A 13118-nucleotide genomic window follows, 5' to 3' on the forward strand; every position below is an offset into this window, starting at 1 on the left:
GGAGCCCAGGGGTCCCCCATCTCCTCCCCTATACCCAGAGCGGGCACCAAATGCTGGCATCCCCCACAATGCCACTGAAGCAGACCACCCCTGCAAGCACCACCCTCCTGACCTGTCCCCGAGACTCAGGACTCACGAGGGAAGTGGGCGTGGAGGAGGTGCTGCTTGGCTCCATGTCAAACACCGTCTGGATCTCCTCCTCCTCGGGCTGCAGCAGGGAGAGGTGGTGGGTTACTGGATGGGGGTCTGCTCTTTGCCCCTCCCCCCACATCCAGAGGATCCTCAACTCCACACCTGGGCTTCTTACCACCTTGGAACTCAACTATCTTCTGTCTTTCCAGAACTTCAGCCTGGCAAGACTGAAGCCCAGGGGGACAGAGAGAGGGCTGGGATGCGAGGGAGTCCCTTCTGGAATGTTCAATTCCCAAGGACCATCGTGGGGGGAAGTAAGCAGAGGTGGGACTGAGGTTCAAAGACAAGGCTGCTTAGACTCCAGGAGAAGCCTTGACTTCAGCACTGTTGTCTTTCCTCCTGTGGCTTCCCTTCTAGTTTGGAAAGAATCCTGTACCAGTGCAGCCTAGGTTCCCCCCCATCCTCCTTCTCTAGAGTGGACACTTGGGCAACCCAAGCACATGACGCTGCTGTATTAGAAAGACAGAGCCAGCGGATCATTCGCGCTGGCCCTTCACTAAGTGGCGCTCCAGCCAGGCATGGGAGAGGAAAGCTGGGCAGAGAGGGCTGCAGGCGCTCATGCCCAGAGCCCTGGACACAGAGACATCAGAAGCAAGGAGATCCTCCTCCAAGTCCCTCCTCTGGCTCAGTCAGGTGTCAGTCCTTAAAATCAGCTTCTTTTCCTTTATATATATTCATTTAAAAAGGAAACGATTCGGCTGGGCATGGTGGCTCACGCCTGTAATCCCAGCACTTTGGGAGGCCGAGGTGGGTGGATCATGAGGTCAGGAATTCAAGAGCAGCCTGGCCAAGATGGTGAAACTCTGTCTCTACTAAAAATACAAAAATTAGCCGGGCGTGGTGGTGGGCACCTGTAATCCCAGCTACTTGGAGGCTGAGGCGAGAATTGCTTGAACCCAGGAGGCAGAGGTTGCAGTGAGCTGAGATCATGCCACTGCACTCCAGCCTGGGAGACAGAGTGAGATTTCGTCAAAAAAAGAGGAAACGATTCACTATTATAGACAGAAAACTGTGTGTCAGTTGTCATAAGCAGAAAGTTAATGTTAAATACATAACCATGAAAAATTATGTTATGATCCACTGGAAATCACTCCAGTGCCCCAGGATAGACATCCATTCTGGAATACACTGAGTTGGAACACACAGTTGTTGGCATGGCTCTAAACGGGCATGGATTGGCTCCCCTCTCCTAATGAGTAGGCTGGGCTCTCTGCCAACAGCCAAAGGAGTCATGTGGGGCAGGGGCCACCTCCAAACATGGCTGCCTCAAGTTCAACAGCCTGGGGTCTTAAAGGAGAGAAAATGATAATCCCCCTTTTCCAGATCATCATCAACTCCCCTGACAACCTCCTTTGTTCCATCACCTCTCCAGTCCTTGGAGGCTCACAGCTCAGTGGCTGCACTGGACTCACATCGCAGGAAGGATGGGCCAGCAGCCTACACTTTGGAGGAGGTGTCAGAGGGCAGAAAAGGAGAGGACAGTTGTCTTCTGGAGAGGGGACAGGGTCTAAGCTGGTGCAAGGCACGCATGCACGCACACTGGGCTCCATGCTCTACGGTCAGAGAGAAAGGTAAGACCCTTTCGTCCTCTGGTGCTATGGGAGCCCAGGCCTGGAGGGTATGCTACAGCTCTGTACCCCCGGGACCAGGAGAACCAGTGGAGGAAGGGCAGGCTGGCAACTCACCTCATAGTCGGTGACCATCCGAAGCCTCCCCAGAAAAATGCCAACAAAGGCAATTAACATGGAAACAAGGAGGGTGGACACGGAAAAGATGGTGATGGCATGGAGAGAGCCTGCCAAAGAGAAGAAAGGGCCATGGGCAGGAGTCTGCCAGCTGAGATGCCACCCAACAGGCAGATGCCCGGGGACCATGACGCACCACCGTGAGGCCTTTGACCTTGCCCAGTCCTCCTCTGATAACAATGGCATCAAGAAGTCTGACACAATAACATCATCCCTTTGTCTATTTGACCAGTTTAGAATTTGGCATCTTGTGGAGTCCATGATAAAATATTTTAATTGACTTCAGTACCCACTTCAGTGCCTGTTCAACATATCCTTCCTGACCTGCCAGTCACCTCCAACACCACAGTCCCTGGGAAGTATCTACGAGTGACCATTTCCACCAGCGCCCCCAACACCATCTCTGACCTACACCTTTCCCTGCAAGCCCTTTTGAAGTGAGCATGCTCAGTCATCTCTGTTGACAGCACAGAGAGGACATCTAGAAGGTAAAAGTCACCTACATTGCATTTGGGAATATTTGGTAACCCCCACGTTTTTTTTTTTTTTTTTTTTTTTTTGAGATGGGAGTCTCGCTCTATCACCCAGGCTGGAGTGCACTGGCGTGATCTTGGCTCACTGCAACCTCCGCCTCCCAGGTTCAAGCGATTCTCCTGCCTCAGCCTCCTAAGTAGCTGGGACTATAGGTGCATGCTACCATGCCCAGCTAATTTTTTGTATTTTTAGTAGAGACGGGGTTTCATTGTGTTAGCCAGGATGGTCTCTATCTCCTGATCTCGTGATCCACCCGCCTCGGCCTCCCAAAGTGCTGGGATTACAGGCGTGAGCCACCGCGCCCGGCCTATTTGGCCCTTTTTTTATGGCAGCAGTTTTCCAACTAGGTAAATATTTTAAAAATCATGCTTCACAGTCAAAGATCACTGCTTAATGATGCTTACTGCAGTGTTTTTATAGTAGCAAAAAATGGTAAATCTCAATATCCAATCATGGAGAACGGACTAAAACTGGCAACAACTGAAAGGCACCTACATGTTCAGTCTTTTAACAACCTGGGAAATTGCTCAGAACATTGCGTTCAGTACAAAACCTCAGGGTACAGGACTGAATGTTACAATATGGATGATCGCAGTTTTGTAAAGTAGCAACAGACCAACAGCTCCCTCTCGACACGCCCACCTAAAGCGCATGCCTGGAAGAGGGGCTGGGAACGAGAGACACCAGGCTCTGGGTGAGATGATGGGTCATTTACATGTTAGTTTTTCTATTTTTTTCTATTTTTCATAATAAATATGCAGTCCTTTAATCTTTTTTAATCTTTTTTTTCCCCCAAAGCCAGCCTTCATTACAAGCCATGCAGTCCTTTATTCTTAGAAAAAAGCGTTATGGAAAAAAATGAAGTCTGAGAGGTGGCAGGCAAAGGCTAGCAGGATAAGCCATCGGGGGTGACAGCAAATGGGTAAGCCACATATATGACTGAGAGTCAACCCCGTGGGTGCCACCATGGCAGGGAGAGAAAAGAAAACACCACCTCTTTTCACCACCTTGGAACTCAACTCAGCTTCTGTCTTTCCAGACCTCAGCATGGCAAGACTGATGCCCAGGGGGAATGACAGGGAGAGAAAAGAAAATGCCACCTCTCCCTTCTCCCACCACTGAGAAGGTTAAGATCAAGTGTCCCGAGGGAAAGGCAGTGGGGCTGGGTGGCACAGGTGCCTGCAAGGGGAGAAAGCTGAGGGATTTCTAATCTGTGGCCTGCAGGGACTGCTTCCAGGAGGGTGTCTCTGAGCTCCCCTGGGCAGGGACAGCAGCTCTCTGAAGCTAAAGAGCGAGGCAAAGCCTGGCCACTACTGCAGCCTCCGGTTCCTCTTCCAGGTTTTTGGCAACCCCCCAAACCAGGCATCTACCACTGAGCATGGGGCTCATACTTAATAATTCCGGCGCTTTGGGAGGCCTAGGCGGGAGGATCGCTTGAGCCCAGGAATTCGAGACCAGCCTGGCCAACATAGTGAGACCACATCTCTACAAAATTAAAAACAATTAGCCAGTCATGATGGCTCATGCCCGTCGTCCCAGCTACCAGGGAGGCTGAGGTGGCAGAATTGTTTGAGCCCGGGAGGTCAAGGTTGTAGTGAGCTGTGACTGCACAACTGCACTTCAGCCGAGGCAACAGAGCAAGACCCTGTTTCAAAAAATAAAATTAAAAAATAAAACAAAGCAAATAACCAGGCTGATATTCTATTTCCTGAGCGTCTGGAGTTAGAATGAAGGAGTGTGAGGTTTCCCGCCCTGAGCGTTGGAAACCCAGAGTCACACCCATGGACCATGTTGGTCCAGGCCCTCCTCTGAGCCTCGAAGCTCTGCTGAGACTCGAACACAGGCCCTTTAGGCCCAGAGAAGTCACTGGATGTGGCCAGGTCTGGTGAGCAGCATCTTGCCCCGCCTGGGCTTTCCTCCTCTAACAGGGTCAGTGTTGAGGGACTCACAGAGCAGTGGGGCAGGCGGAGGTGGGGTCTCCAGGCAGGCTCGATACCTACCCAGCCGCAGGATGGAGAAGAACAGCATCCAGAACAGACCCAAGAGTGGCGCGAACACGGCCTGGGAGACGGCGGCCATGTGGATCTGCTCGTTCAGCTTGGTGGGTGCGAAGGAGTAGTACATGTTATAGCGATCCGTCAGGTGCTTCATGCACAGGTAGAGCAGCCCTGGGGGCCAAAGGCGGAGACTTACTCAGTGGCCCCTTCAAGTCAGGACCTTTGCGGCTCCAGTGTCTCCATAGGCCTGAGAAGCCAGATACTGTCAGAGTCACAGCAGCCAAGGATAGGTTGGGGGAGCACCATGGTGCTGACCTCTGGGGCCAGCAGCTTCCCTTGAGCCCCCAGAACTGATACTTCCAGCATGGTGAAGAGTCGTTCACTCATGCATTCATTCAGCAAACATTTCCTGTCAGCAGCCATCCAACCTCAGCTCCCCTGCACCCCAGCTTGGCCCTAGCCCTGACACCTCCCCATCACAGGTTTCTTCATGCTCCAGGAGGTGGCTGATATTGTGGGGCTCAATTTCTCCTCCCCATCTGTGGGTATGCAGCCCTTGGGCATGCCTCAGAGATGACTCACCAAAAGGCACGATGATAGGGCAGGTGATGCTGTACGCCATCACCACGCTGAACACGTTCATCATCCATGCGTACTCACGCCCAAACTGGAAGTCGATGGCCTGGTTCTGGGGCAGAAGGCAGGTGTCACCCTAAGGTGGCCCAGTTCCCTTGTCTTGGCTACTTCTGTGGTTCCTCATCAGCCTCCTGGCAGCTCAGGCCTGGAGGCAGCCTCCCTTCCAGCCCGGGAGACCAAGGTGCCCCACCGCCACCCATCCTCACCATCCCTCCCACCTCAAGCCCCTTGGTGCTTCTAGCAGGCCCCATCCCTGTCACCCTCCCAACGGAAACTGAGGGTTGTGCTCTGTGAAGGGCCAGCCTGTACCTTTCTGATGTTGACCCTCTCTGGCTCTGATCTAGAGAAGAAGAGGCGGGTGCTGTACCAGAAGAGTGACCCCAGACGCAGCAGGTCCATGCCTGTGCCAAGTAAAGCTGCCGTAATCACGTAGTTGACAAAGAAGGCGCCATTGTCCGGCAGGAACACACACCTGGGCAGTTGGGGGAAGGGCGGGCGGAGACAGAAGTCATGGGGAAAAGGAGAGACATTAAAAGCGGGGAGAGAGAGGAGGGCAGCAGAGGAAATGGGAGTGGGGGTGGAGATACAGAAACAGACAAGGAGAGTAACATTTCTTCTCTTTCTCTCTCCTATAATACGTATGTCCCCGACCCAATTAAATTAACAAGCGGGCCACTGAGCAGGGAGGGGTGGAGACCACATAAAGCCCGGGTGTGTTAGGGGATACATGCATTGGCTTGATCCAAAGCAAGGTGTCTGACCCAGGCCCAAAGACTCTGGAGAATCCATGAGTGGGTTTCTGGGGGTCTGTAAACTAGGATGGGAAAAAAATAATCTTTATTTTTATGAATCTCCAACTGAAATTTAGCATTTTCTTGCATGAAGAATGTGGGCAATATGGCGGGGCATGGTGGCTCACAACTGTAATCCTAGCACTTTGGGAGGCCGAGGTGGGTGGATCACCTGAGGTCAGGAGTTCGAGACCAGCCTGGCCAACATGGTGAAACCCCATCTCTACTAAAAAATATCTTGGAGAATTCTGATCTTTGCCTTATAGAGCAAGTTATGGAAGTTTGCATGTCATTTGCATGTCTTTGAAAATTGGGATTCTCAACACTTGTTACCATAAAAACAAAAAAATTTGAAATTGGCAGAATGTCCCACATGGTCTGCATGTTACTTTGTTGAAGACCCCCCTAGTTTAAAGTTCTTATCCAATAAGTCATATCAGCTTTTATACTAATGTTTTTAAGACAGTAAAATGTAACTTTAGCTCACCTATATAAAAAATGCAATATCAGCTGGGCGTGGTGATTCATGCCTGTAATCCCAGCATTTTAGGAGGCCAAGGCAGGCAGATCACTTGTGGCCAGGAGCTCGAGACCAGCGTTGCTAATATGGTGAAACCCTATCTCTACTAAACATATAAAAATTAGCCTGGCATTGTGGCATTCGCCTGTAATCCTAGCTACTCGGGAGGCTGTGGTGGGAGAATTGCTTGAACCCTGGAGATGGAGGTTGCAGTAAGCCAAGATTGCACCACTGCACTCCAGCTGGGTGACAAATGAGACTTGGTCTCAACAACAACAACAAAAAAAGCAATATCTTGTTATTGATGTGTTTACACAAACTATGTCAAAAATTTGATTTTTAAAATATCTTGATAACTATAATTCAGTATAATTGGTTTTCTTTGTAATCCATGTATTTTGTGCACATAAAGACATCATTCAGAGTACATGTAAAACTGGCAGAATCTGAATAAGCTCTGCAGATTGGACCAGTGTCAATATCCTGGTTTTGCTGTTTCACTATAATTATGCATAATGCTTCCACTGGGGGACACTGCATAAAGGGCTCATGAAACACCTACGCCCATACTGTTTTGGGACAACTTCCTGTGAATATGCAATTATTTCAAAAACATCATTCTGAGAAGGGGTCCCTGGGCTTAACCATATTGCCAAAGAGATCTCAGCACAGGAAAGGTAATGAGTCTGCCCAGTGAGGAGGTTCACAAGCATTTGTCCACACTTCTGTGAGCAAATTTGGGTGCTGGACTCAGGGCAGAGCACATATACCCACTCCAGTGAGTATATGTCCACAGCAGCCCTGGTGGACACATGGGAGTACTCACTGGAACCTGATGGAGGCCTGCTCTAGATAGTAGATGTCAAAGAGCCAGCGGAGAAAGACATCCAAACTAGAAGCAAAAACGAGGCAGGTCTGTTAGTTAGCAAACCTGAGCTAAGGCTGAGGGTTCAACCATCCTCCCTTGCCCAATCTCCAGAGACCCTTGCTTTATTCCAGCTGGCCAGTCCACACTTGCACTCTGCCTTCTTAGTGCTGGGCTGTCCTGGTCCCGAACCCTTTGGCCTTTGAGCTCAAGAGGCTACCTCCTCCAGCAAACCTGGGCCAGTTTGCAAAACTGTGAGCAGACATTTCTCTCATGGTACTCACTCATGTCTCACACAGTACTTACACATTTCTCTGACAGTACTCACTCATGTCTTTCACAGTACTCATTTCTCTCACAATACTCACTCATGTCTCTTGCAGTACCCACTCATTTCTCTTGCAGTACTGACTCATGATGTCTCTCGCAGTACCCACTCATTTCTCTTGCAGTACTGACTCATGATGTCTCTCGCAGTACCCACTCATTTCTCTCGCAGTACTAACTCATGTCTCTCGCAGTACTCACTCATTTCTCTCGCAGTACTGACTCATATCTCTCGCAGTATCCACTCATTTCTCTCACAGTACTCACTCATGTCTCTCGCAGTACTCACTCATGTTTCTTGCAGTACTCACTCATGTCTCTCGCAGTACTCATTTCTCTCACAGTACTAACTCATGTCTCTCGCAGTACCCACTCATTTCTCTTGCAGTTCTGACTCATGATGTCTCTCGCAGTACCCACTCATTTCTCTTGCAGTACTGACTCATATCTCTCACAGTACCCACTCATTTCTCTCACAATACCCACTTACCCACTCATTTCTCTCGCAGTACTCACTCATGTCTCTCACAGTACTCATTTCTCTCACAGTACTAACTCATGTCTCTCGCAGTACTCACTCATTTCTCTTGCAGTACTGACTCACGTCTCTCGCAGTACCCACTTATTACTCTTGCAGTACTGACTCATATCTCTCGCAGTACCCACTCATTTCTCTCACAGTACTCACTCATGTCTCTCACAGTACTCATTTCTCTCACAGTACTAACTCATGTCTCTCACAGTACCCACTCATTTCTCTCACAATACCCACTTATTTCTCTCACAGTACTCACTCATGTCTCACACAGTACTCACTCATGTCTTTCACAGTACTTATTTCTTTCACAGTACTCACTCATGTCTCTCGCAGTACTCATTTCTCTCGCAGTACCCACTCGTATCTCTGACAGTATGCACCCGTGTCTCTCGCAGTACTCACTCGTGTCTCTTGCAGTACTCACTCATTTCTCTGACAGTACTCACTAATGTCTCTCATAGTATTCATTTCTCTCACAGTGCTCACTCATGTCTCTCTCAGTACCCACTCGTGCCTCTCGCGGTACGCACTCGTGCCTCTCGCGGTACCCACTCGTGCCTCTCGAGGTACCCACTCGTGCCTCTCGCGGTACGCACTCGTGCCTCTCGCGGTACGCACTCGTGTCTCTCGAGGTACGTACTCGTGTCTCTTGCGGTACTCACTCATTTCTCTGACAGTACTCACTAATGTCTCTCACAGTATTCATTTCTCTCAGGGTACTCACTCATGTCTCTCGCAGTACCCACTCATGTCTCTCGTAGTACGCACTCATTTCTCTCAGGGTACTCACTCATGTCTCTCACAGTACTCACTCGTGTCTCTCACAGTACTCTCTCCCTCTCTGAATTTCTATGGCTTTTTGGCTGTGTTGTTCCCATGTGGGGCTGTCGGTCAGCTGGTAAGCACGCCTTGTGTCCCCAGCCAGATGATAAGCTCTATGTTGGCCAAGCTCATGGCTGACACGTTAGTGCTTGTATGAAGCCTGGCTTATGCTACACCCATGACAGGCACAAGGCTGTCATTTGAAGAGTAGGTTTGCAGCAACCACAGGCAGGCCTCAGTATCTGAAGGAGGAGGTCTTAACCCTAAGGAGAGCCTGGCTAAGACAGGAGGGATAATTGGAAGTGCGGTACCTGGTCAGTCCCATGGAGGGCAGAATGACCACCATGAAAACCAGAAAGATGTAGCACTTGTGTACCATGACCAGGTTCTGATTTGATCTAGAAGGAAATGAAGAGAGATATTCATCAGTGGGGATGGCCTAAGAAGAACCAAGGGCCTAACTATGTAATAGAGAGGAAGAGTTCAGCACTTTGGGAGGCTGAGGCAGATGGATCTTAAGGTCAGGAGATCGAGACCAGCCTTACCAACATGGTGAAACCTCGTCTCTACTAATACAAAAATTAGCTGAGTGTGATGGTACGTGCCTGTAATCCCAGCTACTTGGGAGACTGAGGCAGGAGAATTGCTTGAACCTAGGAGGCAGAGGTTGCAGTGAGCCAGGATTGCACCACATCACTCCAGCCTGGGCAACAGAGCAAGACTCCATCTCAAAAAAAGAAAAATAGAGAGGAAGAGAGATACTGACATGGTTTGATTCTGTGTCCCCACACAAATCTCACCTTGTAGCCCTCATAATCCCTATGTGTTGTGGGAGGGACTCAGTGGGAGACGATTGAATTATGGGGGTGGGTCTTTCCCATGCTCATAATAGCGAATAAGTCTCGTGAGATCTGCTGGTATTATAAGGGGGAGTTTCCCTGCACAAGCTCTCTGCCTGCTGCCTTCCACGTAACATGTGACTTGCTCCTCCTTGCCTGCCACCATGATTGTGAGGCTTCTCCTGCCATGTGGAACTGTAAGTCCAATAAACCTTTTTTCCTATCTAAATGACCCAGTCTCAGGGACGTCTTTATCAGCAGTGTGAAAACGGACTAATACAGATGTATGTAGAGTAGAGGTCTGGGCTGGGAAATGGGTTTGATCGTGCATACCGACACCATCTCCATACACCACTGTGAGCTGTGCTGCACCTGGGAGCAGCAGGAAAGAACAGCATGATCGACTAGTGATATCTGTGCTGGGCACGGGAAGGGACGGGAAGGCACAGATGTGCCACATAGTTGACATCTGTGTTAAAGAGACATTACCAAGAATACGCAAAATCTCTGCAGAGTTTCAGTGATCAATATAAGTCTTGTTCTTGGCCAGAGGAAAGGCCAGGAAGGCTTTCTGTTAGGACAAACCTTCTGGCTTGCTGCTTGGTGGAATGGTAGGAACTTTTGGTGCAGGAAACAACTTTTGAGATACATGCAGCCCTCAACCCAAAGTAGTGCCACCTGCCTAGGACATGGCAAATACTTTCTACCCGGTGAGCTGCCACCATAGAACAGTCAAGGCTAGCAAATGGGAAAGCTCCTGATTGGGTCGAAGGTTGGCATGGTGTGGGCCATATGTGATGATAGTCACAGTGAGCTCATGGGCCACTCTGTGTGGCCACAGCAGTCTATTGCCTGTCCCACACGAGTCTTTTCTCCTGTGCCTTCTGCCCGGAATGCCTGGGACTGCCTAGCTCATGCCTATAGCTCCATGCCTTCAGGATATGGTTGGGGGCTGAGGGAGAAGCCCCAGGAGGGCTTGGTTTTGGCCCCACACTCAGACGGTGGCTCTGTCTCAGCATCCCAGGGGCCCAGAGACCACCCAGACCCTCATTCCAAAGAGAGAACACCTGTTGGTCTTTGGGGATGGTTTCAGGTAGCAAAACCATCCCTTATCAGTTCTCCTCCTTAGGCTAGAGGGGAGGCCCAAGTGCCAGGCTGGCAGGGAAGCCAGGGCAGGAGAAGAGGCTGGAGAAACTGTAGGGCTAGGAGAGGATGCCCCGAGGTCACCTGGTCCAGTGGGCCTCGAGGAAGGCGGAGAAGTAGACAATCAGAGGCAGTATCACTGTGAAGGCCCAGAGCAACACGGAGGGGAAGAACTGGGTCACGATTGGGCTCTGCAGGGGGAGAGGGGAGGATGGCAGGAGAGACATCAACGCAAGCAGCCCCTTCCTCTTGCCTCCTCTTCTCCCGCTCACTTCCAGGGCTAGCTTGCTCTCCTGGAGGCTACAAGGGGCCTGGCCCTTCTCATGGCCTTCCTGGCCAGGCAGAGGCTGACACCCAAGGTCAAATGGAGTCCCTGAGGGGCTAGGCCTTCTATGCTGAGGTCACTGGAAGGGCAGCTTGAGCTTTCCTGAGTGACTCCCTCCTAAGGCCAGAGCCAGCTGGGAGGTGACACTGCCTTTGCTGTGATGACATGTGAGCAGAGGAGGAGGCGAGGATGGAGGAGTCCCCAGGGAGAGCTGTGGCACACCCAGGACGCCTGGTGGGGGGGTCTGGGGCCTATTACCAAATTGACGAAGGGAAACAAAAAGCAGCAGAAGTGGTGTGGCTTGACTTGTGTGTGTGTGTGCACGTGTGTGTGCGCATGCACGCTTGTTGACTTTGTGTCCGTGTGTGCATATGCATGTGTTGACTTTGTGTGTGTGTATGCACATGCATGTGCCCACGTGGGCTATTGGAAATGGGGATGGAGAGGATATGGAAGAAGGGGCCTCCTAGGCTCATCGTAACAGCCTTGAGGAGAAAGCGTTTGGAAATGGGCTGGTGCTCCCTCTGACCTGCACCATAAGCAGGAGGAGTCCCCTGACTTCAGGGATGGCTCCTCCAGAGCTGAGGCTCCCAGCCTGGAGTGCGAGTGTCTGGAGTGAGGGAGGTAGAGGCAGATCTGGAGTTCACACTTCTCTGAGAGGGCTGTGTTGTGACTTACCTCACTCTTCCTCACCCTCAACCCTACCACACAAATCAGAAGCCTGCTGCCCTGGACAACTTGCAGAGAGCAGAGCCACTCACACTTGCCATGCCCTCTGGATCCCCAGCTGGCCTGGGATGACCCCATCCACGAAGACCTCTGAGCCCATGTTGCCAGGACAACACCTCCCCCAACTCACCCCAGGACCTGCCTATGGATTCCCCACTCTTCCTTCCCACTCTAGCCCTGGTCCCTAAGACTGGAAGTCACCCACCTTCATCTTTTTAGAACAAAGCAAACTTTACCCCACCATTTGCACCATGGCCACCTCCACAAAGTTCACACTGTATGGGCTCCACAGCCCCATCCCGGGGTCCCCCCATCCCATCCTCGCCTGAATTCTTCCTTGATCTCCCTGGGGCCCCCAGGCCTGGCCTGAGCAGAGGAGGCACCTGCAGGTTCTCGATGGGGCGGGTAACGTTGTACATATCGATCGTGTTTATGATGATGGCAGGTGTGGTGAGGAAGAAGAAGAGGAAGAAGAGGAAGGTGTTGATTGCGATAAATCGGGCCCACCAAAAGAAGCGGCGGACAGACAGGTGTTTCCTAAGGAGGGATGGGAGAAGGAGGCACACTTAAGAGACATCAGTTCTTAGAGCCCACGTGCTGTTTGCTGCATGCCAGCCGTGGACCCAGGCTACCCTGGTCTAATTCAGCCTCTTGGGCTCAGACCCACATGCAATGGGCCTCGGGCTGCCCCCATCACACTGTAAAGGATCTGGAGCATACAGCCAAAAAAAATGGACCTGAGTTCCTTCTGCAGGAAAAACCTTTTTGCTAAGGGTTGGATGCCTCCTACACTTGTGGGAATGAATCTGGGGGTACACAGAGGCTGTGGTGCTCAGGACAGCATGGAACTTAGTTCCCTTGGAGGGACATGTTGGGGACATGGAGAGAGAAGGCCCTGTCCTGCTGCCTTCTTCAGTCTCAGAGGAGCTCAGAGGCGAGGGGAGGGATGGAGGAGGCTTACCAAATAATGTCTTTGGGGTGTGGGGCCAGAGTAACCCTCCAGTAATAGGATTTGACGATGGTGGTCACTGAGGACTGCTGGGGTTGTACACCACACTGGATGTACTTGTAATCCTCGCGGACGCTGCAGAGAGGGGAGAGGAGGAGGAGAAGAT

At 51.1% G+C, this 13118-nt stretch overlaps 1 protein-coding gene across 9 annotated transcripts in view; it reads right to left on the reverse strand.

The window, feature by feature from the left end:
• Window positions 1-13118, reverse strand: part of TMEM63C (transmembrane protein 63C) — a 79773-nt gene that overhangs the window by 5906 nt on the left and 60749 nt on the right. For all 9 annotated transcript variants that reach the window (XR_004271767.1, XM_032287766.1, XM_032287768.1 and 6 more), the window contains 10 exons: window positions 12965-13087; window positions 12387-12540; window positions 11034-11140; window positions 9279-9365; window positions 7242-7307; window positions 5414-5576; window positions 5051-5156; window positions 4472-4639; window positions 1878-1987; window positions 137-208 (listed from right to left, as the gene is read on the reverse strand). Coding sequence is in view for 8 of the 9 variants with exons in the window: in XM_032287766.1 (XP_032143657.1) it covers window positions 137-208; window positions 1878-1987; window positions 4472-4639; window positions 5051-5156; window positions 5414-5576; window positions 7242-7307; window positions 9279-9365; window positions 11034-11140; window positions 12387-12540; window positions 12965-13087 (1156 nt within the window). In the remaining variant the exon portion in view is untranslated. The remainder of the gene's footprint in view (window positions 1-136; window positions 209-1877; window positions 1988-4471; window positions 4640-5050; window positions 5157-5413; window positions 5577-7241; window positions 7308-9278; window positions 9366-11033; window positions 11141-12386; window positions 12541-12964; window positions 13088-13118) is intronic.

This window comes from Sapajus apella, unplaced genomic scaffold (genome assembly GCF_009761245.1).
Source record: "Sapajus apella isolate SASKATOON/1434 unplaced genomic scaffold, GSC_monkey_1.0 scaffold20, whole genome shotgun sequence".
Lineage (NCBI taxonomy): Eukaryota > Metazoa > Chordata > Mammalia > Primates > Cebidae > Sapajus > Sapajus apella.